Genomic DNA, 27,983 nt, shown 5'->3' with positions numbered 1-27,983 from the left:
CGACAAACAAATGGTCAAACACGACCAGCGCGACAGATTGCCATGACGGGAAGAGGTATACCCGTGCGTGTCAGTGACCATTTTTGGAGCAATACCTCCGCGATATCCTCCAGATCGAGGCAAAAGGGGTTACAGTATGCAGTGGAGGGATATATTCAAAATATAAAAATACGCGAAGGAGACACGACTACTATCTACGTCTCTGTCGAGGCTAATGCTTACCGGTGTTCATACACATCATTTGTGATATGACAAAGAACAAGAAAGCAAGTGTTTAAAAGCATTGAAAGACACTCACTGTTGTGTTTTTGTGTGAAAGAAAAAACTCTCTGAAAATAAAAGTGCTGTCAGCAATAATTTCTTATGTGTGTTTTTTCGCATAACACACTATGACTAAAATTTAAATGCTGCAAAACACATGGGAGTTATATCCTCGATGCTGTAGTTTATCTGATCAGTCATAGTATATCATTAATCAAGCTTAATTTGACTTTTCAACTACAATTAGGCAGGGTGAACTGAAAGCTTTTACAATCTTTTAGCTACCCAGCAAGCAATAGCCGTCTTTTCAACGTCTGGGTTAAATATAGACCCGATATAGTCCGGCTATGTGTAACCCACTTTTAGCCCAAATAACATTTAATCTGGATAAATGTATTTTTTTCCAAAATAACTTGTGAGATGTATGATATTCCATCATGTAAGCAAAGTCTACCGTGATTACAAGTTGTTTGGTTTGCTTTATTTTACATGTTATATGTGTAGGCTGTGCGTAGCCACGATTTAGCTCGTATTCAGACCCGGCTATGCGTAACCCACTTTTAGCCCAAATAACATTTAATCTGGATAAATGTATTTTTTTTCCAAAATAACTTGATAGATGTATGATCCATCATGTAAGCAAAGTCTACCGTGATTACAAGTTGTTTGGCTAACTTTATTTTAGGCTACATGTTATAGGCTGTGCGTAGCCACGATTTAGCTCGTATTCAGACCCGACTATGCGTAACCCACTTTTAGCCCAAATAACATTTAATCTGGATAAATGTATTTTTTTCCAAAATAACTTGTGAGATGTATGATATTCCATCATGTAAGCAAAGTCTACTGTGATTACAAGTTGTTTGCCCATACAGAAATGTAATATATTCACATATATGTGAGACACTGTTAAATATATTGAAATATATTTTGAAAATATATTTTCAACATGCATAAAAATTCAAGCATAACAGTTGATCTACATGTTGCATGTATAAATATGTGTACATGTATGTGACAATATATTTCATGCCTCATGTCATATGAAAATACATGAGGCATGAATAGTGTCACATTGTCACAGATGGTGTTGGGTTATGTTTCAGTTTCTTGTCATGTGCTTCCCTGGTTTGTCATTTCTTGTGAACCTGCCATGTACTCCCCTGTTCATGTGTCTTGTTCTCATTGGTTCATTGTTTTGTTCACAGGTATATGGTCACTGTCTCAAAGAGCATGCACAAAGTCCAAATTAAAAAATTCCCCATCGTCTAAATGAAACAATTCCCCATCGTAAGTACACATTGATGGCCTAAGACACGAAACGAGCGGTTTGTGTGAGAAAACGAACAGTATTTATAGTTTTTAACTCTTGTACACAACAATGAAAAACCCCTTACAAAAAATAACTGCAGTACAATGAAGTACAACTGCAGTAAAACTGCAGTTCAAAGCAGTATAATTGCAGTACAATGAAGTGCATCTGTAGATTTGCACTGCAGTATAACGAAGTATAGATACAATATAACTGCAGTACATTGAAGTTCAACAGCAGTAAAACTGCAGTACAAAAAGTACAACTTCATTATAGTTAAGTATAACTGCAGTACAACTGTAGATCTGCTGTATAATGAAGTATATTGAAACCAGATTGAAACAATAACACTGATGCACTGATATGCATGTGAAGACTTTAAATGCAAAAACCTCATCTGACTTTTTTTTTTTAATCAGGCTCCTATGTTTAGGTTTAGTAATTTCACTTTAATGGCAATGAGGTCATTTTAGTTGTCATTAAAGTGAAATTATTGAAACTAATAAAGGAGCTTTATAAAAAAAAAAAAAAAAAAAAAAAAGCTTATTTAAATAAATAAAAAACCTTCAGATGGACTTTTTGGTTTTTGCATATGAAGTCTTCATAGGTCTACCGTTTGTACTGCAGTTATGCTGTTTTGTAAGACGAACTCTTTTACCGCCCGCATAAATTGCCCGCACGTGACCAGATCTTCTTCCTTCGCGCGGTCGTTGTCCTCACAACGAGTCTCGAGATCAGCTGATGCTCATTACGGGTTACGGGTCAGTCAGCGTATTTTCCCGTAGTGTCTGCTCCATAAAATACGGTTTGGTTGATTATTCACTGACGACATCATTCATATACGTTCATATTTGTGGACTATCACAATTAAAACACAAAGACATGACAGAAATACAACCCGTGGTCATTCACAAGTGGAACGGAAGAGAGGCGTTTTCTGGAAGAAAAGAAGTTCAATAAGCGAGGTTGGCCTTGTCAACTCATTCAGTTTAGCGGTGAGTATAACGTGCTAATGCCCTCAAATCTGTTTATTTTAATTTTAGAGATATGTAAAAAGACTTTAAGTAACGTTATATGTTATTCAAACCGGTGTGAGCAAGAGGAAACGCGCTTACTGTGTTAGTTTTACACTGTTTTGTGTTCTGTTTGCAGCATTAGGCCTATTTCATGTTTTTAATCACTGTAACTTACACAAAATTCAGTTTATTAATGATAATGATAATTGTACTCATCTTTGTTTTATGTTAGCCTAAATTGGTATCACTTTATAACAAGAACTAACTATGAGCAATACATTTGTTACAGTATTTGTAAGTTTGTAACTTTAAGGTTAATAAAAATACAGCTGTTCATTGTTAGTTCATGTTAGTTCACAGTGCATTAACTAGGCTAATGTTTACAAGGTTTTAATAAAACATTAGTAAATGTTGAAATTAAAGATTAATAAATGCTGTATAGGTGCAATTCTTTATTAGGTCATGTTAACTAATGTAGTTAACTAACGAACCTTATTGTAAAGTTTTACCGTTAAATTTCTTTGGAATATCAGACACTACTGGATATACATAAAAAATACAAGCAATTATGTTCAATAGTTAATTGACATTAATGTGCAGAAAAAGATTTTTTTTTTTTAAATACTTCTTATTGTGTGATTGCTATTTTCAGGAAAATGCTCTGGTAACAACTAAAAACAGAAGATTTAAAAATGTAGGCTAATCCAACAGAAGATAATGGGTGAAACAGATGCACTCACAGTATTTAAAAATGATTGTGTCTTTCTGCTTTTCTTCAGAAATGCATGTCATTGTGCAAGTTGTGTAGACTGTCAGTGGAGTGATAAAAAGATCTCAGATTTCATCAAAAAGATTAAACGAACGTCTTGGATTGGAACGACATGAGGGTGAGTAAATAATGACATAATTTTCGTTTTTGGGTGAACTAACTACTTTAACTACCGTTCAGATATTTCAGTATCGATATTTAATCGAAATATCGATATTTTTGACAACACTACTATAGAGTAGTATTGCATCCTTCATATCTCCAAAAAGTCTTTAGTTTTATATTTATAAAAGAAAGATAGGCTGTACCGAGTCTTTCCGGAAAAAAGCGAGCGTCTGGAGGCGGGCCGTGTTAAAGCTGTGCTGCTAACGCGTCGATTGCTAACATAGACAGTATATGATTGCTAACAACACACAGAGACATTTGAAGCAGTTTTACTCACCGCCTGCGACCGCGAACCTTTATCATTGCGACTGCTTGATCCTTAAGCATTAGACGATCTGCAAATCCATCGATCTGGGCTTTGTTTATAAAACAATCATTGTCGAAATGCAGGGAACAAACAGTCTTGCACATCTCCATTTTTGCCCCGGAAAAACAAACTCCATCCACTGTTCCTAACGCTGGGTTCTTTGGGAACGGTCTCGCTCTCCTCTGGTCGACGTGTGCGCGGGCGAGCTTTTCCGGGAGAAATGCTCATATAAGGAGTTCCTCTCTGGTCTACGTCATTAGATCCATGATCGAAAAAAATCAGCCGAAACTTGTACCAACCCGGAAGTAAGATTTTCGGCACAGAAAATTCTCTGTTATTCGTCTAAAATATTTTTTTTAAACTTTGGCCATGTTTAGCATGAGAATCCATCTCTTTAACACTGTAAACAACTCTGAATACATGAAACACCATTGTATCACCACGTGATGCAGCGCTGTCAGAGCTGACAGACTCGAGTGTCAGACTCATTTCAGTGCAAAATAATTGTCAAAAATGATTTAATATACTGCAAATAGCCTACTAGTTGTTTATGTTTATTTATAATTCATTTAGGCGGAAATCACACAACGCGCACGACACGTCCAATTCGCGAACTAATGACTCCTTTGAACCGATTAATTTTAATGAATGGTTAAAACAACTGATCTTTCCAACAGTGAACTCAGGAGACGTTTGAATCGGTGTATAACTAATCAGTAACACTTTATAATAAGGTTCTATTTATTACATAAATTACATAAAAAGTACAGTTTGCTAACTCAAGCTTAAACTTTAAAATAAATAAAACCACTTTTTTAAAAAAAAGTAAAACATTTTTCCACACAGTGCTATCAAGAATCGAGAAAAAAGAGAGAAAAAAGAATCGGATCGATAATCAGAATCGTCAGTGGCATTATTATTGATAAAATGTTATCAAATCCCATCCCTATGTGAAGACAGTAAAATTATAATTAAACATTAAAGAACATGCATGTTTTTTAATAGTTTTTTTTAAGATTTAAAAGATTAAAACATTTTGCTAACATGCTCTTATTGTGTGTCACTGTCAGTCTTGTTACATCAGTGCAAAACTAGGGTATGCAAAATAATAATAATTATTATTATTATTATTATACATCATTCATCAGCATGCATTGATTAATCCCATGGCATGTATAAAAAAAATAAAGTTAGTCTGCACCCCTGCCCCCCCCGACACTGTCACCTTTTTTAGTGTGTGGAGTTTGCAGGTATGATTTTTATCCATATCTTTCACATCTACTGCAGTCAGATTCACCCGTTTTCACTCTGAAGCAGGGCTCCAGACTAACTTTTCCACTGGTTGCACTGCTGCCACCAACTTTCTCAGTTGGTCGCACCTTCTTTTTTGTTTGTTTTTTTGCTACATGCCATGGGATTAATCAATGCATGCTGATGAATAGTGGTCTTAATCTGCATACCCTAGTTTTGCACTGATGTAAAAAGACTTGACAGTGACACAAGACCTCATGTTAGCAAAATGTTTTCATCTTTTAACTCTCAAAAAAACTATTAAAAAAAAGAGGCTAAAAGCAGGTTTAAAACTTGCCCCATTGAAGTCAACAGGGTGCAAATTTTAAAAATAGAATAACTCGGTGTAGGCAACACCGATTTGTGTCGTTGTTCTCTGTACTGACAGCACTCCAAATGTACAAAAAAATGAGCTCAATGTTAAAATTGACCGGAGTTCTCCTTAAACTATTACTCTAATATTAAAAATGGTTGATATTTTTTGCAAAAACATTGATGCATTATTATTATTAACTAGAACTTTTATGACTATCTTATTATTTTCATATTTCCTTATTGTCCGTGCAGAGGCCATTTCATTTCATTTTATTTATTTTTTCTTTGTGAGGTGCATGTTATTCAGACATTTATTTATTGGAGATGAAAGATCAAGATGAAGACAATGAAAGTCTCACAGCAGAGAGCACTTATGGAGAAGATCCAGAAAAAAGACTTGCCACAACCATACAAGGACATACGTGAGGACATATCAGACCTTTGAGAATTTGTTGTAGAGAGTAAGATCTGCACAATATGTGCCTTATTATTTACGTCTCTTAAGATCTAACATTTTAGGAATATTTTATATTTCTTTTGCAAATTCCTTCGTACCCTCAATGTGAAGTATCTTGTTGATTTTGCATTTAAGAAATGGGAAACATGGAAGAGTCACTTCGTGTTATTCAACAGTCTATTGCGGAGCTTAAAAACATGATAACAGCACCTGGACAGTACCCAGTACCATCAGACAATGCAGCCAACACTAGTGTAAGTTTCTCAGACACCAAATCACTTAAATTCTTTCTTTTGATATGTAGTTTTCTTTGACCAAAAAATAACTTCCTTGTTTTTGATTATTCTAACTGTTCTAATACTTTTCAAGTTTTTTAAAGGAGTCATACCCTAGTATTACCTTGGATACCTGCTGTATTATAGTCTTTCAGGCCCTTCTAAAAAAGAAAAGTGGAAAAAAAATAAACACAGAGCTCCTCAGACCCTTATTTCTGTAGGCATTATTGTCTCGCGAGATCTGATGCGATATTTTGGCTGTCATGGACGGTCATTATAATAATGCAAATGAGGGGCGCGTTGATTGGTTGCAGGAAGGAGGGGGGTATGTAACGGGGACCGCATGTAACGCTTTAGCATATCATTACAAACTGACATCATGGCGCAAGTTGTGAATGAATGCGACCGGCTTCCCGGCCAGTGTATAAGTATGAGGCTCCGTTTAGGGCTTAAATCAAACTTCATTCACGCACACATATATGAAACACGCTTGCATATATAATAAGTAGTCACACATACATGTATATGAACCCTCACGCACATAAAGTTACTCATATGAGACACGAGCACAGCACACACACACAAATATAAGACGTGAGCACACACACACACAAACTAGACGGCGCCTCATATATAAGCGTTAGGCAATAAATAAACAATAACCGAATTCATGATGATCTCAGTCATTTGTTTTTTGCAAAGTACGTTAGCAGCCATTCCCCATACCTCGAAGCTAATACTCCCGCCAGTGTTGTGCCTGAACGCGTTCATTGAACGATAGTTCATCAACTCGTTCATATTTTGGGCGAAAGTGAACTGAACGTACCGCATTACTGCCTGATGAACGTTACTGTGAACTCGTTCATTCTGGTGTCTGTGAACGCCACGCTCTCTCAGTTTAACTTCGTTCAGTAGGATGCCAGATTTCTATAAAGCCTTCCAGGCGAAAACCCACCTAGATGCTGTTTGTTACACACAGTAGAGCAATAAAAACACAGTCTCACCGTTTCAATTGCAGGCAATTTTGTTGGAATGGCGCTTTTCCCGAGCTTCGATGCCAACTTCGCCTGATATTGCCCCAAATTTGTGAAGGATTTCGGCGTACAATGTTTAGCACAAACACGTAACGATAAGCCAGTGGGAAGGGTTGAAGGAACCGCGTCATTAAAAATTTATTTAATCCACTGGTCCCTGATAGCTAGGTCCGTTCTTGGTAGAGAAAACACATTTACATGTTGATTCTGGCAGTCAACCACAGAGCAACTCATGTGTGCACTTCGTTTCTGCATCTTTCGCGACTGAATATGAGGGGGAGAGGGGAGAGGGTAAGGGCGAGCTTCCTGCTGCGCTGTCCATATATGGCATATCCTCCCCCGTCGTGACGTCAAGACAGAGAAGAAATCAAAGGGTGTTTCTCAAAACCAAGAATGCAAAGAACGGACTTGTGTTCTTGGGGAGAACGCTCTTGCTAGTTGTTCTTGGAAGAATGAACTCACAAGGTGACGAGCACACAGAACGCCGCTGACAGTTTGAGACGATGTGTTCTTGCTGGTATTGCGCAATAACACCCCCGCACAGACGCCGTCTGCAGTGCCCAAACATAACGAGAATTATTGACGGTAACAGCCAGGCTTTATCGCCCAAGCCTACCCCTCAGCTCAAGGGATTACTCTACAACTGTACACTATGTAATGTATATTCATAACAATAAAGCTACCTACGCTGGAGATTCTCACTTCCGAAAACGTTTGAGCGCATTTTCGAAAAATGCCAATATTTGAAATCTACACAGTTGATTTCTCGCATCAAATGTTCTCAGAAGTGAATTTAGCGATGAAATTGTAGAAAAACGACTTGCTGTATTGACCTCTCGTTCCTCGAATGCCGAAATGAATGCTGGGATATTTCTGCCGTCAAGTTCACACAAGTTACCAACCAATGCATCCTCGGTAAAATGGGCGTGTCAAGAACACTTCCGGGATTTTTAACCGTTCTTGCCAAAATGCAAACTTGTGTATTGGGACGGTACTTGGGCAGCGACTGATGACGTTTCACAAGTCCACAAGAACACAAGTACAGACAAGAACGCATATTGAGAAACGGCCAAAATCTCGTATTTGAGTGCGCGTGCACGTGGGCTATTTTACAAACCCTGAGGTAAACAAACGCTTCACTTTTAAATATCGGCTTCCCGGCCAGTGTATAATCGTTAGGCAATCATAACATACATTGATTCTCGTGGAAAAGTGAAGATTGTAGGTGATCACTCCTTTAAGAATAAGCCTAACCCCAGTGAGTGTTTTTACAATATACAGACACACACTAGTGCTGGGGATCGATACAGATGTCCAGATTCAATTTGATTCCGATTAGCAAGATTTCAATTTTTGGTTCGATTTAATAATTTTCATAAAAAAAAATTGTGATTCTCAATTTATCCAGAATTGTGCATCTTTATTGTATTATAAAAAAAATAAGGTTATGACACCAAACACCATTTGATTTTTATGAGCCTGAATATTCGAATGCATTATTTTTGAAAAATGCCCATCACTACTTCTTATTTTTAATAACAAAGATAAAATAAAACGTTATCTGGTCATTTTTGTTGTTGTATCCTTAGGTTGAAATCTATCCTGGATCAGAAGTGTTTGTGTCCAGAAGTGCATGGAGGGCAGCATCATGCCAATACGTCCACTTCTATGGTAAGGTGTCCCCTCTGTAGTGTTTTTGACATGGAGACTCTTCTCCGAAGCAACCTTAGAGGTACATTTACAAGTACTAATAGTAATATACCATTATACTTTAAATGTTTCTTCCTACAAGTATCACTGTTTCCGGTATTTAGGTGGAAAATCCAAGACCGCATGCGGTGAAGAGGCAAGAGATGGCCTGGATCCAGGGAAGGTCAAGGCAATTATGAGTAAGTTTATTACTGTTTAAACGTATGACTGAACCATAGACTGCAAATATAGAAACCTCCTGTATTTGAGCCTGTCATAAACAGCCCTGAAAGAGACATTTTGACGGGAAAAATTAGTGAAAAATTACATGGTTTTTGCTTTCTTTCGCAAATATTTTGTCCTCCCCCGAGAATTTTTTTTGCATTCCGACCGGGGGTTAAAAACGGGGGAAAAAATGTAATAGGTTATGTTTACAGTACCAGTCAAAAGTTTGGAAACATGACTATTTTTAATGTTTTTTAAAGAAGTCTCTTATGCTCATCAAGTACAGTAATATACATCAACAGTAATATTATTAAATATTATTAATAATTGTTCTCTTTTTTAATAAAATGTAATTTTGTGATGCAAAGCTGAATTTTCATCAGCAAGTACTCCAGTCTTTGGTGTCTTATGATCCTTCAGAAATCATTCTAATATGCTGATTTATGATCAATGTTGGAAACAGTTGTGCTGCTTAATATTTTTTTTATAACCTGAGATACTTTTTTCAGGATTATTTGATGAGTAAAAAGTTAAAAAGAACTGTATTTATTTAGAATAGGAATCTTTTGTAACAATATACACTACCGTTCAAAAGTTTGGGAACAATAACTATTTTTTAAAGAAATTAGTACTTTAGTTCAACAAGGATGCGTTAAATTGATAAAAGGTGATGGTAACGATTTATATTGTTAGAAATGTTTTTATTTTGAATAAATGCTGTTTTTTTGAATAAATGCTGTTAACGTTTTACTCATCAATGAATCCTGAAAAAAGTATTCCCAAAAAAATATATTAAACAGCACAACTGTTTCCATCATTGATAATAACTGAGTATCAAATCATCATATTAGAATGATTTCTGAAGGATCATAAGACACCAAAGACTGGAGTACTTGCTGATGAAAATTCAGCTTTGCATCACAAAAATAAATTACATTTTAAAGTATATTAAAAAAGAGAACCATTATTTTAAATTGTAATAATATTTCATAATATTACTGTTTTTTTTGTTTTGTTTTTTTTGTTTTTTAACTGCAGGCTTGATGAGCATAAGAGACTTCTTTCAAAAACATTAAAAATAGTAGTGTTTCCAAACTTTTGACTGGTACTGTATATTTAGTTATTTTATATTTTAATATACTTTCAAATATAATTTATTCCTGTGATCAAAGCTGAATTTTCAGCATCATTACTCCAGTCTTCAGTGTCACATCCTTCAGAAATCATTCTAATATCCTGATTTGATACTCTACTAAATACTTTGGTATTTTTCAATGTTGGAAATGGTTGTGCTTCTTAATATTTTCTTTTATAACCTGTGATACTTTTTTCAGGATTCATTAATGAATAAAAAGTTAAAAAGAACAGCATTTATTCAAAATAGACAACTTTTCTCACAATGTAAGTTGTTACTAGGGATGTTAACGATTAATCGATTAATTGATGATAATTCATTTAATCGATAAAACTTAAGCAGGTTCATGCTGCTCAAACCTTCATGTAAACACCTTAATCGATCCGATTGAGCTCGATCCGAATGAAATTTCGATCGGATTGAAAGGGGTGAAATGCAATGTGGCGCCGCATGATTAACATCGCGCAACATCAGCATCACACGTGCACACGGAACACACATGTAGGAAACCTTGTGAATTACAGCCGTTTCACACCGCAAGCGTGAACGGTGCATATTTTTTCAGCATCCATGTTAATCAATGAGTGCATTTACACTGCGAGCAGGAGCGTCGTGTGAGCAGCAGTGAAGCGGTTTCGGCGCTGAGTCTATTTTTGCTGTGCAGCTCACGCTCAATTAAAATGAAAGCACACAAAAACTGCCTAAACTGCACATAATTTGCATGTCTAGTGTGTTAAGTTTTAACAGAAGTGTTTGATGTCAGAAAAGAAAATGAAGACTCAAAAATATTTCTAGAAAATGTACCCATTTAAACTTGTCTTAATTATTCAGTTTGGGTAAAACTATATAGTTTTATAGGTTTGGCCAGAACCTAGTGGCCTTGTCATGGAAAAGTTTGGGAACCCCTGATATAAAGTAACACTAGCCAAAGGATGACAAAAATGAACGGATGCTGTGTTGATGCGTTAATTATTTTATCAATATTTAATCAATTTAACGTGTTAACATTGACAGCCCAAATGTATTTATTCCATAATCTCAGCATTTTGTACATAATCACATAGCCTTGACATCGCGATTGCGATATGATTAATTGTGCTGCACTAATGATTACTGAAGGATCATGTGACACTCAAGACTGAAGTAATGATGCAAATTCAGCTTTGATCACAGGAAATAAGTAAATTTAAAAATGTTACACTATATTCAAATAGTCAAACAGTTAGGCTATTTTAAACTTAATTTTAATTAACTGAGCATTGGTGTTTTGGCACAGAGTTGACAACTCAGTTGCGGTCCGTGCGGGCATGAATCTCAGAGTTTGTGGAACCATGTCAACTGCCTGTTGCTTGTTTATCTTTGTTTTCTTCGGAACAGGTGCTTGGAAATGTTCATTGTCACATCTGTAAAAACAAACAAAAAACAAAACACTTGAGCATGCTCATAACACATACACATCAAAAACACATCAAATAAACTGTAGGTATTATTATCATTATCAATCACTAATGGCCATGGATTAAAAAAGACAACAGTTGTTGTAATTTCATACAAGAACATGTACTTTTGTATTATGACGATGTAAACAATTGCATTTCATCAGTAAAATATAACGTCTGTTTACTCAGTATGATTCTTGATCACACTGAGAACTGAACGACACCTGCGTTCCCCTCTGCGAGGTGCTGGAGAAGGAGAGCTTGATGCAGTCACATTCCTAAAAAAAAAAAAAAAAAACACGCATTGTCCAAAATAAACTGATTAATGGTTATGGACGCATAATGTATGTATATATCTGTTGATGGGCCATAGGACAGAGAAATAACTATTGATGGGCCATAGACCGCGTCACCGCGAGTATCTGTTGATGGGACATAGGCTATAGACCGCACGCATTTAGAGCATTTCAAACATGTACACCTGTATTCACAAACTTCTGTGCATAAGGCAGTATTTTACCATGATAAGCTGGGCCATAGGCTAACCAAAATCTAACATTTTATACATAAAAATATATTGTCTAGTATTTAAACAGTATCACATTTTAACTGAAGCTAAAATATATTTGGACCAAATCACATAGGTTATATTTACATAGATATCCGCAAAGCTAAATTAGGCATAAGGCAGTATTTTAACATGATAATCAGTGTCAGAAGCTAAACAAAACTGAGCTAAATATATTGTGTATATTAATATGTTTAGTAACTTATCACATTACAAATGTTTACACCTGAGCATAGTTTACAAGAAAGTAAGGGACACTGTTAGGCAATATTTCCCATAAGATGTCAAAAGCTAGCCAAAACTAGGCACAATATAGTCTGAAATTTATACAAGAACTATATTATCAGAAGAAGAATTATATAACACCAAACAACTTACTCCGTATCCTTGGCAGGATCAACTCTCTTCAAAATACAACTGTTCGTCATCTTGAGTTTCAATCTTGCTCTGAGGAAAAGGTGAATTCTTCCTCGCTGTCCAGAATCCTCTGAAGGGCCTCTTTACCGGAGTAGCGTGCCATACTCAAAACGCGATGAACTATCAGTGAATCTGATGAAGGAACTTTGTGTTTTTGTATCATTGATCAGGGGCATGTGTGATGCATATAGATCACCTAAACTATTTACCATGTGAATAGCACCTGGGGTATGGCGGCCTCAGCTCATTAGAGATGAAAGGAGAACGAAAAAACTGTACATCTCCATGGTTTCAAACGGATTACATAAAATGAGAATATTTGTTTTTGATATGAATTACTTAATTTAAAAGTAGACATTCCAAGCTTTATAAAGACATCTCTCATGAAAGTGTGGCTAATATTCGCTGAGTTACAGTTTATTTTCAGACACGTTTTAGAATGGACTTCACTGACAGAGATGGCAGAACTCGCATCATGTTTAAACCATTTCTGATGACCAACAAAACACATATCTCCGACTGGTGGAAAAACTTGTAACTCCATTTGAGCTTGATTTGGTCAAAAATGTAAAAAATGGCATTAAAAAGCATTAGATTTAATTTGAAGATACCTGCTGAAACCCTGTTCTGTCATTAATTACTCACCTTCAAGCCCCAAAAAGGTAGTAAAGACATCAGTGCTTTGTGAAAAAAACATAATTTGGCACTTTATTTACATATAATCTCCAACGCTGTCATGATCCTGCCATCTAGTCCTTGAGGTTCTTTAATTCTTGAGGCAGGATCATGACAGACCCATGTTTTATGTGGACACACATTTCCTTTTTCTGGGCCATGTGCTTGTGTTGTCTCATCATCTAGCCCCGCTCTCCTTGTTATCCTTGTTTAGTCATTATTGTTTCCCCATTATCACCTGTTGCCCTCATTATTTGTTCCCTATTTAATCCCCTCATGTCTGCTGTCTTGTGTCGCTTCATTGTCATTCAATGTCAAACTTTGTCAAACATTGTGTGATCACTCTTTGAGTATTCCTGTCAAGTGGATTGTCTAGTGTAGTTCTGATCTTGTATTTGCTGTTTGTTTATTGTCTAGTTAATTGTCAAAGTCATAGTCCAGTTTAGTCACACGTTGTCCTGTCTAGTCTTGTTTTGCCCCCTCGTGGGTTTTGTTTTCCCTTTTATTTGTATATAATAAACCTAGTGTGTCCTGCAAACTGTCTGCTATTGGGTTCATCCTTCAACCTCATAACAAACGCACGTTCACACAACGTCTGCCCTTGCTGCTCTAGTGGAGATGAATATTTTGTAAATAAAGTGGTAATCATTTTTTTTTTTTCACAAACAAAATACTCGACTTGTCTTTACTAACTTTCTGGTGCTTGAAAGTGGTAGTTGCGTAGAATGTCAATGGAGGGAGAGATAGCTCTCCGATTTCTTTAAAAAGATCTTGATTTGTGTAAACGGAATGTCTTACAGATTTGGAATGACATGAGGATGACTAAATAATGACAGAATTTGCATTTGTAGGTAAACTAACCCTTTAACCATAACCACTGACATCTTGTATTGTTTTGCAGATGCTGTCATAAAACGTCACGAAAAGGCAACTGTTGGACAGTTGGGCCAGGCCATTAATTCCAAGTTGGCAGAACTGAGGTTCCAAAACAAGAAGAAAGAAACAGTTTTATAATAACTTTTTTTTATTATAAATGTTTTGTTCTACAACGTACACTGCACACATTCACACCCAAACATCTAGATACTTATTAAAAACTTATGATTTCAAAAGTTAACATAACTTCAACTAAATTCGTGTTTTCAGTATAGTTGTGTGCAATTTAGGTTGTAGAACATAACTCAAAGTATCCTCAAGTTGTTTACCACAGGCTTTATTTAGCTTGATTCATGTTTGAATCAATTCATGATTGATGTTTTAAGTGCAGTTAATATTACAGTGCTATGCATAAGTTTAGACACCCATGCTAAAGTTGACTAAAAAGAGGAATAAAAAATCATCTTTTGGAAATTGAACTTAATGCCTTAATTTAAAAAATTAGGAAAAATCCAACCTTTAAGGACACCAATTTTCTTTGTGAATGAATAATGTATCGTATATAAATAAATGTTCTTCCTTAAAATACAGGGTGCATAAGTTTGGACACCCCTATGTTAAATTCCCATAGAGGCAGGCAGATTTTTATTTTTAAGTATTTTTTATTTTATTTTTTTAGGATACTATGCATCCTGATAAAGTTCCCTTGGTCTTTGGAATTAAAATAGCCCCACATCATCACATAGCCTTCACCATACCTAGAGATTGGCATGGGGTACTTTCCATAAGATCATCTCTCAATGCAAATCAAACTAGCTATTAGGCTAACTGAAATAAAACCATGCCAATCTCTAGGTATGGTGAAGGCTATGTGATGATGTGGGGCTATTTTAATTCCAAAGGCCAAGGGAACTTTATCAGGATGCATAGTATCCTGGATCCATGAAGTAACTGGCCTTTAAAAATAAAAATCAGCCTGCCTCTATGGGAATTTAACATAGGGGTGTCCAAACTTATGCACCCTGTATTTTAAGGAAGAACATTTATTTATTTACGACACATTATTCATTCACAAAGAAAGTTGGTGTCCTTAAAGGTTGGATTTTTCCTAATTTTTTAAATTAAGGCATTAAGTTCAGTTTCCAAAAGATGATTTTTTATTCCTCTTTTTAGTCAACTTTAGTATGGGTGTCTAAACTTATGCATAGCACTGTATATGTACTTACTTTACCCTGTTTGTCAGCATCAATAAAAACATAATTTTGTGTAGTAGTGTGTTCCTGAATGCAATGTAAATATTTACATATATGGAGACTATTTGCAAGTGGGAGTAAATGTGAATATATTATATGAAAACATGTTTAGGTTTATTTACATATATATGAAGTATACTAAAAGGAGCACTGAATATTTGAGTATGTTTCAGAATAGATTTACATACAGTATACAGAAATCTAATGTTAACAAATATTAGACGTTAATATATGCACATATATTGCAAATTAATATATTTACATAGATAAGCATCTAAATGTATTTACATACAAAGGAAATTAATATATGTAAATATTTCCAATAAAATACATTTACATATAAAGAAATCTAATATGTTAACAAATATTAGAAATTAATATATGCACATATATTGCAAATTAATATATTTACATATAATGGAAATTAATATATGTAAATATTTCCAATTACAATATATTTACATATAAAGAAATCTAATATGTTAACATATATTAGAAATTAATATATGCACATATATTGCAAATTAATATATTTACATATAACGGAAATTAATATATGTAAATATTTCCAATTAAAATATATTTACATATAAAGAAATCTAATATGTTAACATATATTAGAAATTAATATATGTACATATTTTGCAAATGAATATATTTACATAGATTGATATCTAAATGTATTTACATATAAAATAAAGAAATATATGTAAATATTTCCAATCAAAATATATTTACACATATTTAATATATGTGAAAAATATTAAAAAGGGGCCAAAATCAAATATTTAAATATATTTTTAATATATATTTCAAAATATATTTACATATAAATATAACATATATTTTAATCTATTTAGATTTAATACATTTAAATATATGAAAATATATTTATTATTAATATATTTCAATATATGTGTCTTCTGTATGGGTGGTTTGCTTTATTTTACATGTTATATGTGTAGGCTATGCGTAGCCACGATTTAGCTCATATTCAGACCCGGCGATTGTAGCCCACTTTTAGTCAAAACTGATTAATTGTAGTTTTTTGCCAGGCAGTGCATGAAATGGTTGATATTGCATCATGTTCGCATTGGTAATGATATCTACAAGGTTCAATGTGTCATTTCAAGACATGGTCGATCTGTAGTCACGATTTAGCTCTGAATTGGACGGGCTATATGCGGTCTGCTTTAGCCCACCTGGCGAAATCAAGGCAATCTGGTCTACGTACGGCTTGGCTATAGCCCAGATTCAGACCAGCGATATAGTATAAGAATATTAGTCTTAAAAATGTTTTCGCTCACACAGCTTAATGTTTGCTGTCACACATAAACATAACATTCATACATAATCTACGATATGGCTGTCTATCATTTCAAATTAAATCAAATGCAATGGCATTTCTCAACCGCTAGATGGCACAATCGAAACACTACTGAGACATGACTACTGGGACTACTGGCATTGCGCGACTAGATCACTTTAGCCAGATCTCGCGATACACATTTCCTCCATTTTCAATTTTATTTTACACGAGGCAGCTGTCGGAGAGCAACGGAGAGAGAGCAAGCGCAAAATGCGGCATCGGCATCTCGAAGCGGCACTTCCGGCGGCATCTCCAGCTGCCACCAGTGAGCGGCATGTCCAGCGGCCAAATGCGGGAGCGGCATCTCCAGCGGCCACCAGTGAGCGGCACTTCCGGCGGCATCTCCAGCTGCCATCAGTCAATTATGATTTTAACATGATAAAAAAAATCAGAGATTGCAAGTATTCTGATTATTTATAATAGTCCAACATAACATGTATGTGGCAGATTTAATGCACCAAGGAAAATGATTAAATAGCATATTCCTTATTAATTATAATATAAAAGACACATTTATTAAAAACATACGTTGTTCAGTTGTAGGCTACAGTAGGCCTACAACAGATATGTTTTTAATAAATGTGTACTAGGCTACTAATATTGTTAATATTTATAATATTATTATTATTATTAATAATAATAATAATAATAGTATATTGACTAGTTGAATCTAGCTCATATAGGCTATGTTTGTAAAGACAATTTAATTAGAAGAATAACAAATGTTAAATAAAATTACAATTAGGATATATTTTGGTGTGTTTCTAATTAATTAGCTACAGTTCTCTATGTAAAAACCTTTAAAATTAGTAATTATAATTTTTCACATGAATAGCCTAGGCTACATGATGTTCAGTTAGCCTACTTTTTTATGAAAAAATTGGATTTAATAATTTCCTCTGCGCAGAAACATAACTAATTAATTAGAAAGTGGTATCATCACACTTAGGCCTACTTTGGCAGCAGCCACAGCTGGACAAAGTATTGGCTGCTGGAGATGCTGCTACGAGATGCGGCTGGAGCGACAGCTGGCTGTTGGAGATGCCGCCGCAATTTCAGCTTTGTAGGCCTACAGCTTTTTTGAATTAATATCAGAATTGTGCAGCACATCAGAAACTCATTTCTGTATTAACTGAACTCATTTCTGTATTAACGGAATAACCGTTTATATCATATTTAATGACATTTCAAATTAATATTTAATAAACAGCATTTTCTGAAACATAAAAGTGATATTGACACTTCTTGCTGGAAACTTAAAACGTTACATAGCCTGTATCAATAGGCTACTCAGAACAATTGCAGCTTTCTCTGATGTAGGCCTAACGGAGAATCAGAAACTCAAAACTTTATTTACAAAGGATATGCTTACACATGATATAGCTATATGCTACTCTGTGGTAGCTACATAATGTTATTTAGTTAAAATGCAGTTAATAAAATAAAAAATATTGATTGCTGGAGATGCCGCTGCACCGGAAAGTCCTGCCATCAGTGAGCGGCATCTCCAGCGGCATCTCCAGCGGCCATCAGTGTGCGGCATCTCCAGCGGCATCTCGTGCGGCATCTCCAGCGGCATCTCCAGTGGCCATCAGTGTGCGGCATCTCCAGCGGCCATCAGTGTGCGGCATCTCCAGCGGCCATCAGTGTGCGGCATCTCCAGCGGCATCAGTGAGCGGCATCTCCAGCGGCCATCAGTGTGCGGCATCTCCAGCGGCATCAGTGAGCGGCATCTCCAGCGGCATCAGTGAGCGGCATCTCCAGCGGCATCAGTGTGCGGCATCTCCAGCGGCATCAGTGTGCGGCATCTCCAGCGGCATCAGTGTGCGGCATCTCCAGCGGCATCAGTGAGCGGCATCTCCAGCGGCATCAGTGAGCGGCATCTCCAGCGGCATCAGTGAGCGGCATCTCCAGCGGCATCAGTGTGCGGCATCTCAGCGGCATCTCCAGCGGCATCAGTGTGCGGCATCTCCAGCGGCATCAGTGAGCGGCATCTCCAGCGGCATTTCCAGCGGCCATCAGTGAGCGGCATCTCCAGCGGCATCTCCAGCGGCATCAGTGAGCGGCATCTCCAGCGGCCATCAGTGTGCGGCATCTCCAGCGGCATCTCCAGCGGCATCAGTGAGCAGCATCTCCAGCGGCATCTCCAGCGGCATCAGTAAGCGGCATCTCCAGTGGCATCTCCAGCGGCCATCAGTGTGCGGCATCTCCAGCGGCCATCAGTGTGCGGCATCTCCAGCGGCATCTCCAGCGGCCATCAGTGTGCGGCATCTCCAGCGGCATCTCCAGCGGCATCAGTGAGCGGCATCTCCAGCGGCCATCAGTGTGCGGCATCTCCAGCGGCATCTCCAGCGGCATCAGTGAGCAGCATCTCCAGCGGCATCTCCAGCGGCATCAGTAAGCGGCATCTCCAGTGGCATCTCCAGCGGCCATCAGTGTGCGGCATCTCCAGCGGCCATCAGTGTGCGGCATCTCCAGCGGCATCTCCAGCGGCCATCAGTGTGCGGCATCTCCAGCGGCATCTCCAGCGGCCATCAGTGTGCGGCATCTCCAGCGGCATCTCCAGCGGCCATCAGTGTGCGGCATCTCCAGCGGCATCTCCAGCGGCATCAGTGAGCGGCATCTCCAGCGGCATCAGTGAGTGGCATCTCCAGCGGCCATCAGTGAGCGGCATCTTCAGCAGGCAGGACTTTCCGGTGCAGCGGCATCTCCAGCAATCAATATTTTTTATTTTATTAACTTTATTAATTATTTTATTGTCCAGCTGTGGCTGCTGCCAAAGTAGCCTATAGGCCTAAGCGTGATGATACCACTTTCTGATTAATTAGTTATGTTTCTGCGCAGAGGAAATTATTAAATCCAATTTTTTCATAAAAAAGTAGGCTAACTGAACATCATGTAGCCTAGGCTATTCATGTGAAAAATTATAATTACTAATTTTAAAGGTTTTTACATAGAGAACTGTAGCTAATTAATTAGAAACACACCAAAATATATCCTAATTGTAATTTTATTTAACATTTGTTATTCTTCAAATTAAATTGTCTTTACAAACATAGGCTATATGAGCTAGATTCAACTAATCAATATACTATTATTATTAGTAGTATTAATAATAATAATATTATAAATATTAACAATATTAGTAGCCTAGTACTAGTACACATTTATTAAAAACATATCTGTTGTAGGCCTACTGTAGCCTACAACTGAACAACATGTTTTTAATAAATGTGTCTTTTATATTATAATTAATAAGGAATATGCTATTTAATCATTTTCCTTGGTGCATTAAATCTGCCACATACATGTTATGTTGGACTATTATAAATAATCAGAATACTTGCAATCTCTGATTTTTTTTATCATGTTAAAATCATAATTGACTGATGGCCGCTGGAGATGCCGCCGGAAGTGCCGCTCACTGGTGGCCGCTGGAGATGCCGCTCCCGCATTTGGCCGCTGGACATGCCGCTCACTGGTGGCAGCTGGAGATGCCGCCGGAAGTGCCGCTTCGAGATGCCGATGCCGCATTTTGCGCTAGCCCTTACTGGAGCAACGGGCGAGCGACACTCTGAAAACCTTCAAATTTCTACTTCGATCTTGTAAGTATGCGTGTTATTTTTGTTATGTTTATTGTTTAAAGTAGTTAGTTTTTATAATGTGTAGACCGTGACATTTTAACATTACCAATGCAGAGTAAGCCTACTATTTTTCTCCAACAAGTTAACGTTACCTGCACGTGTTATTGCAACTGTGCCCTTAATCTAAAATGTATCTAAATTCAAGGTGGTAAGCATGAAACTATGAAACTTATTTTATTTTTAAAATGAGAAGTTTCATGAAACTATGAAACTTATCATTTTATTATTAAAGATACTAATATATTTTTGTTTTTATATTAGATTAGAGTAAGTAATAATAGTTTTTGATTTAATGCAAATTTTCAAAGTACTTTACATAAAACTTAACAGCAACATGAAAAGAAATTATAAAAAAAATATTTGTTCCTTTCCAATTAATAAAAGGTAGTGGCAAACAGTAAAGTCTTTAAACTTGATTTAAAAGAATTCAAATATGCAGCATACATTCAGTTTTCAGTGAATTTGTTTCAGATATATGGTGCATAAAAACTGAATGCTGCTTCTCCATGTTTTCTTTTGACTTTGGGGATATAAAAGTAGCTGGCTAGTGGCTACTGTCCCAGATGACCTGAGAGGTCTGCTCTGGATGGTTCATAATGCATCAGAAGATTAGAAATTTACTTTGGCCTTAAAATGTTAATTTAATAACTAACTGTAGTATTTTGATATGAATTCTTTGACAGACAGATAGCCAGTGTAAAAACATCAGAACTGGAGTGATGTAATCCACTTTAAAGACACTATTGCAAATTATCCAGCAATCAGTCAACAAAGTACAGCAATTGAATATACAGAACACTTGTCACTGACTACCATTAAATGTCTTGTTACCAACATTATTCATAATATAGATTTTTTGTGTGTGTTCAACAGAAGAAAGCCATACAGGTTTGGAACCAAGTGAAAGTGAGTAAATGATTACATGATTTTTTTTTTTTTTTTTAAGTGAACTACCCCTATAAGTATCTTTTTATGTTTATTAGAGTTATATGAGTAAGTGATAAAGAATGATTTATAGGGATAGTTTGCTTTGAAATTAAATTTTGGTATGTTTTAGCTTACCTTAAGAGCATTCAAGATGTAGGTGTCTTTGTTTCCGCAGTAGTTTTAATTTTGATATTTTAGGGTCAAACCGTTCTTGTCAGTCAGTCATATAATGCAGGTCTATATGGTCACTACCTGAAAGAGCATGATTGTTGTCACGATTTGTTATGATTTCTCTTACATTAAGAGCAGGCTTTTTGACGTGCCTACATTTGTAATTAAAAAATTTTGGTTAGCAGGAAAAATTGTCTAATGAACAGTTCTGTTTAAAAATCCATACTGAAATCGAACCAAAAGCCTCGTACAGAATCGTTCAATACGTGTATCGTTACACCCCCAAAAAAAAAATAATAAAAAAAAATATATATATATATATATATATATATATATATAATTAGTGCATCACCATTATGCAGACAAAATTATTGATATTAATTTATTAATAATATTGATATAAATTATATAGTCTCAATCTATATTCCGTTAACTCTATATTGGCCAGCTCTAGTGTGCAACCTAGCAAAAGTGAATGACTGTAATTAGTTAAAAATTATTGTCAACAATGCTTTTCTTGAGCAATAATATTTTTCTTTTTCTTATATGACAGACGCAGTGATGACCAACTTTCCTTCGGCGACTGAATGGGAAATAAAAAATTAAATTTCTGGTCATTTTAAACAAGCACCAGGGAGAGCAGGGAGTGGTGGTTATGAATATAAAGCTAACAATTAATTTTTTTAAATTTTAGTATCTTAAGTCGTTTTACTAATTTTCCACTATTTTATGTTCATTTTTATGTTTGAATGTTGTCTAAGTTGTTAATATAATTGTTCTAAATAAATCCTTTATATTCAATTAGTTTGGATGGATTTTCCTTTATGAGAACCTGTTATATTTGAGTGAAAATCCTTATGCCTCATTTTGTTGTCTATTACATGTAGTGTAATTGATGTCTATTCTTGGGCTATGGTTAGACGTCTATTAGATTTTCACTGACAGCCCAAATTCAGCCTTGGTTTAGCCTAGACCCATATTGCCTGTCTATTAGACGTATATATGTAGTCGTTTAATAGCCGTATAATTAATGACTAGTTCTTGGGCTATGGTTAGACGTCTATTCTTGGGCAATGGTTAGACGTCTATTAGATTTTCACTGACAGCCCAAATTCAGCCTTGTTTTAGCCTAGACCCATATTGACTGTCTATTAGACGTATATATGTAGTCGTTTAATAGCCGTCTAATTAATGATTAGTTCTTGGGCTATGGTTAGACGTCTATTCTTGGGCTATGGTTAGACGTCTATTCTTGGGCTATGGTTAGACGTCTATTCTTGGGCTATGGTTAGACGTCTATTAGATTTTCACTGACAGCCCAAAATTAGCCTGATTTTAGCCTAGACGTCTAGGCTATGTTTAGACGTCTATTAGACGTCTATTAGACGCAAAATTGCTTGCTGGGTATAACTTATATCATTGACAAAAGTATGTGGTGCATTTTCTTCCAAAAATGATTTTCTTTCTCAAATTCATGCTTCAAGTTGACAACGCACAATAAACGAAATCACACAATAACTGTTTAACCAGACATAGCCTTAATTTGCATCTAAATAACTTTCACTGCTTGTCTTAATGCACTTACCATAATATTTATTAGGGGGACAACAGACTAGTGGTTGAGACCATAATATTTATTAGTGGGGCAACGGATCATAAAACTCGCGGTTCAGACAATATTATGTTTTTTGAGTAACAGATAGGATAGTTTTTCAGATCAGAAAAACAAAAAAACAAAAAAACTTTAAGTAGCCATCGACACCACAGCCAGCAGACGTATTTATGCTTCGTAATGTTCGACACATTTAACTGGGAGTGGGGCCGTCCACACTGTTTTATCCATTGTAGGCATCGCTCACGTTGTGTTTTCGGCTATGGGAATGGAAAGAAGTTAAGAACACAACTCCTCCAGACAATCTCTCGGGGTAACGTTATCTAGTGTCCGATTTACAAACGCCGTGGGCGCACGCTTCACCCTTTTATTTTTTTATTTTTATTTTTATTTTTATTTTTTTTGACATATTTATAGAACATTAACAAAAAAGGCATTCGTAGTTTCAGATTTTACAAACAAACCAGAGCGTACATACAGATATTACATCACAATATACATATTTTCATCAGCAAGCAAGTAAATTGAAGCCAAGGTGAAAATAAAATAAAATAATAATAATAAAAATAAAAATAAAAATAAATGAACAAATAATTATATAAAGTAGGGGAGTAGGACAATATTCAATTTATAAAATCAAAGTCTTCCAATAAGGAGTACAAATACACTGCTTTAGGACTTTTCATCCTTCTCACGGTCTCTAAATATACTTTAAATTCCTCCTTAAAAACCACTAATTTTGGAGGGATTTTGAAAAATTTACATTTGTGTATATAAAATTTCAACAAAAGCAACACATTATTAATTACATAAGATACCTTTTTATCCTTTATTAATAGCCCAAATTTAATAAATTCCCAAGACAGTATCAACCTTACAGGTATTCTTTGTTGCATCCATCTCAATGCATCATTCCAAAATTTGTTTACCAAAATGCACTGAAAAAACAAGTGTTCAACCGTTTCTATCTCTACCTTACATATTTGACATAAATTTGAATCCCCAACATTAAATCTCATTCTTAAAAATTCTTTTGTTGGATATATATGATTCAGAATTTTAAAGTGCACCTCTTTACATTTAGGATTAACAGGAAATGAAAGAAAATTGGTCCTAATTTTAGACACTTCTTTCTTCTCATAATGACAAAAAATATAATTTCTTAATAACGGTCCTGGGAAACATTGATGTACTAAACAGTCTCTTAAGAATTTGTTTGAACATTTCATGTCAACAAAGCTTACATTTTCTATAATAAGTTCTTGTAGTTTAGGTAATATCCTTGAATATTTCAGATGTTCACTTACTAATTTAAGCATCTGTAATGGAATATTCTTGATAATTTTTTCATACATTTTAGAGGAGCAGCTTATATTGTAAATACCACAAAAAGCAACATAGCTCAGTATGTTTCCCACATTGTCCATCACATGTGTTAGTGACCATATGCCTTTCTGCCACCACTCATCAATAAACAAAGATTTTCTGTTCACAGTTATACATCTGTTGTTCCAGATTGACATATTATGAGGGCTAAAGTTATGCTTGAAAATCAGTATAATAATACTTGTTGATGGAAAGCAGAAAGTTTTACAGGGAGTTTGGAAAGTTCAAAGTCACATTGCAGCAGAAAACTTATGCCACCACATTTGTTGAATACGATAGTAGGAATCTCAAACCAGAAAGAGGACTTATCATTAATGAAAGACTGCAACCATCTAAGTTTAATGACCCCATTCATAATATCAAAGTCAATCATTTTAAGACCTCCTTCTTCATAATCTTTAATCATATCACTTTTACGTATATAATGACTTTTCATTTTCCATATAAAATCAAAGTTTAATTTGTTAACTGCCTTTATCCTTTTTGCAGAAACTGCTAAAGAGAAACATGGATAGATGAATCTAGAAAGATTCTCTACTTTTGTCAATAAAATTCTTCCAAAAATTGTTATGTCTCTCTGCAGCCAAGTATTCATTATTAATTTACAATTATCCAAAGTTTTATCAAAATTTAAATGTTCCAAATTATCCATCCTCTTAGATAACCAGATACCTAAATATTTGACTTCATTTTTCACTGGGATATTGTATAATGTTACATTAGGATGATCGTGAATGGCCAATAACTCACATTTTGACATATTTAGCTTTAAACCTGAAGCTTCTGAAAAAAACTTAATTAACTGAAGTGCTAGGGGTATTTGCTGTTCATTTCTTAAAAAAAAGAGTAGTGTCATCAGCAAATTGACTGACAATAAAATTATTACCTTCAAAATCAATGCCAGATATGGTTCCCATTTTGAGTAAAATAGACAACATTTCTGCTACCATAATAAATAATAAAGGAGAACATCCACAACCTTGCCTGATGCCTCTTCTAACCTCGAATCTTGGACATGTACCCTGAGTAAGAGCTACAGAACTGTTTATGTCTTTATAAAGCATTCCAACAATACTAATAATTTTAGGACCAAAACCAAAGTGTTTAAGAGTTTGAAAAATAAAAGAATGCTCCACCATGTCAAAGGCCTTATAGAAATCCAGAAATAAAATTAAACCATCTTCTTCAATTAAATGACCATATTCAATCAAATCAAAAACTAACCTGATATTATTATGAATTGACCTATCCTTTAAGAATCCTGATTGGGTCACACTAATAATTTGTGATATTCCTGTTTTTAATCTGGAAGCCAGTGCTTTAGTAAACAGTTTGTAATCAGTATTTAGTAGTGTTATGGGGCGTAAATTATCTAATATCCTTTTATCTTTTCCTGGCTTTGGTATCAAAATGATAAGCCCTTGTTTCATAGTTGGCAATAATTCAATATTATTTATACACTTGTAAGGCTTCAAATAAAAGATATTTTAGGTCATCCCAAAATTTTTTATAAAAATCTGTGGTTAACCCATCAGGACCCGGTGATTTACCAGGTTTACTCTGTTTAATCGCCGCATCAAGCTCTTGTATGGTTATGTCTGAATCGCATAGTTCTTTAAATACACTATCAATAGCTGGTATATTATTTTTTATCATCTGAAAAAAAAAGAATTAGAATTAACAGAGGAAAAAGAAGAGGAATACAAATTGGAGTAAAATTTAAACACCTCTTTTACTATTAAGTTATGATTTAAATGTTCTACTTGGTCCACAATTAAACTACTGATCGAATTTTTCTCTTGTCGTCTTTTCTCCAAATTAATGAAGTATGAGCTATTTTTTCCCCCTCTTCCAGCCACTTAGCTCTGGATCTCACATATGCCCCTTTTGCCTTTTTAATATAGAATTCATCTAGAATGGAATGAAGCTTAATAAGTTTTTCTTTATCTTCATCTGACATGTTAGGTTGACAACAGCATTTATTAATATCTTGTATTAAATTCTTTTTTACGTTTCTTTTTCATCAGATTTTTGCTAAAGGTCATTGAATATTCTCTTAATTTATGGTTTAAATATTCCCATTTAATACCACTTGGCATCTTTTTTACTTTAAATTCAGCAATATTTTTTTAATATATGTACAAAAATCAGTATGATTCAACAAGTCTGCATTAAATTTCCAATAGCCTCTAGTATTACAAGATTTATTTCTTTGTTCTATGATTAAGTTGATCACACAATGATCTGTTAAGGGGGCACCTGAAATATTACACTTAGTCGCATTACTTGAAAGAGAATCAGATCCGAGCCAATAATCAATTCTCGACTTTGAAGTGGCATTCGGTTTGAACCACGAAAAGTGTCTGGCAGTGGGGTTTAAGTTTCTCCAAATATCAATTAATCCATTGAATAAGCAGAAATTTTGAATAATACTGTTAGCATGAGAAATATCAAATTTAGACGGTTGTCTATCCATGTATTCATCTGGTGACATGTTAAAATCGCCACCGATTAAAATATAATCTGTAGGGTAACTAGTTTTTAGGTCACTTATGACATTTGTTATTGTCTCCAACAGACCTTTATTCTGGGTTTGAACATTATACCCATACACATTAACTAAAATGAAAAATATTTCGTCTAAGTGTAGGACCACTGCAAGCCAATGGCCATTAACATCAGCCTTGTGTGTAATAATCTTGCCTGGGCATTTATTCATGCATATAGCGACCCCTGCAGACCGATTTGAACCATGACTAAATAACATATCATCCCCCCACTGCTTTTTCCAAAAGGTAACATCTGCCAACTCTGAATGTGTTTCTTGTAGAAAAAAACAATGTGATTTTTGACTTTTGCAAAATAAGAAACTTGCCTTTCTCTTAACTGAGTCCTTTAAACCCCTACAATTTAAAGAAGAAAATGAGATATCAGATTTTAACACGAACATGAACAATTAAACAGATAAAACTTAAAATTGAATACAAAAACTAAAAATGTAAATCCAAATAAAGATGTAGACTACGTGTAGAGTTTGTGGGATAGAAAAAAAAACAGAGTCCCATTCCTTTATCACCCCACCTCACCTCATATCAAAGAGAAGCAGTCAATACCCTTTTTAAGAGATACGTTTACCCTCGATATATCCAAATGGACCTCTAAACCCAGCCGCCTTGCCTTCCTTTCTGGCTTGTTCGATTCTTGGCCATAATTCACGTCTCAATAGTCTATCTTCTTTCGTCAGGTCTTCGGCAAAACGGATGCCAGCTTCTTTGCACACCGATGACGACTTGGTTCTCTTCCATACTTCGTCCCGCACCAATCTGCGGACAAAAAGAATGATCACCTCTCTCGAACGACCGGTCTCCTTTCTTCCCACCCGATGCACGACATCCA

General features: G+C 35.4%; 1 protein-coding gene and 1 long non-coding RNA gene across 5 annotated transcripts; both read left to right on the top strand.

The window, feature by feature from the left end:
* The first annotated feature begins 1,861 nt into the window (after nt 1-1,861).
* On the top strand, nt 1,862-14,669 carry LOC311285932 (uncharacterized protein). Of its 4 annotated transcripts, none has more exons than XM_084401819.1 (7): nt 1,862-2,568; nt 3,369-3,476; nt 5,728-5,857; nt 6,028-6,146; nt 8,791-8,872; nt 9,016-9,090; nt 14,251-14,669. In XM_084401819.1, the coding sequence occupies exons 3-7, from the start codon at nt 5,773-5,775 to the stop codon at nt 14,361-14,363; spliced, it is 474 nt and encodes a 157-aa protein (XP_084257945.1). In that variant the 5' UTR covers nt 1,862-2,568; nt 3,369-3,476; nt 5,728-5,772; the 3' UTR covers nt 14,364-14,669. The 4 variants fall into 4 exon arrangements, with proteins under 4 accessions (XP_084257945.1, XP_084257944.1, XP_084257946.1 ...); XM_084401818.1 differs by having other exon boundaries at nt 1,863-2,568; nt 5,773-5,857; XM_084401820.1 differs by having other exon boundaries at nt 1,874-2,568; nt 5,773-5,896.
* Nucleotides 14,670-20,401: 5,732 nt separating this feature from the next.
* LOC311286111 lies at nt 20,402-22,259 on the top strand. Its single transcript, XR_014626486.1, has 3 exons — nt 20,402-20,452; nt 21,365-21,397; nt 22,143-22,259. It is a non-coding gene; the product is annotated as an uncharacterized lncRNA (long non-coding RNA).
* Nucleotides 22,260-27,983: the final 5,724 nt, after the last annotated feature.

Source organism: Rutilus rutilus (genome assembly GCF_951802725.1).
Source record: "Rutilus rutilus genome assembly, chromosome: 2".
NCBI classification, from domain to species: Eukaryota; Metazoa; Chordata; class Actinopteri; order Cypriniformes; family Leuciscidae; genus Rutilus; species Rutilus rutilus.
The sequence above is the reverse complement of the archived record's forward strand: the minus strand, read 5'-3'. Positions and strand labels throughout refer to the sequence as shown.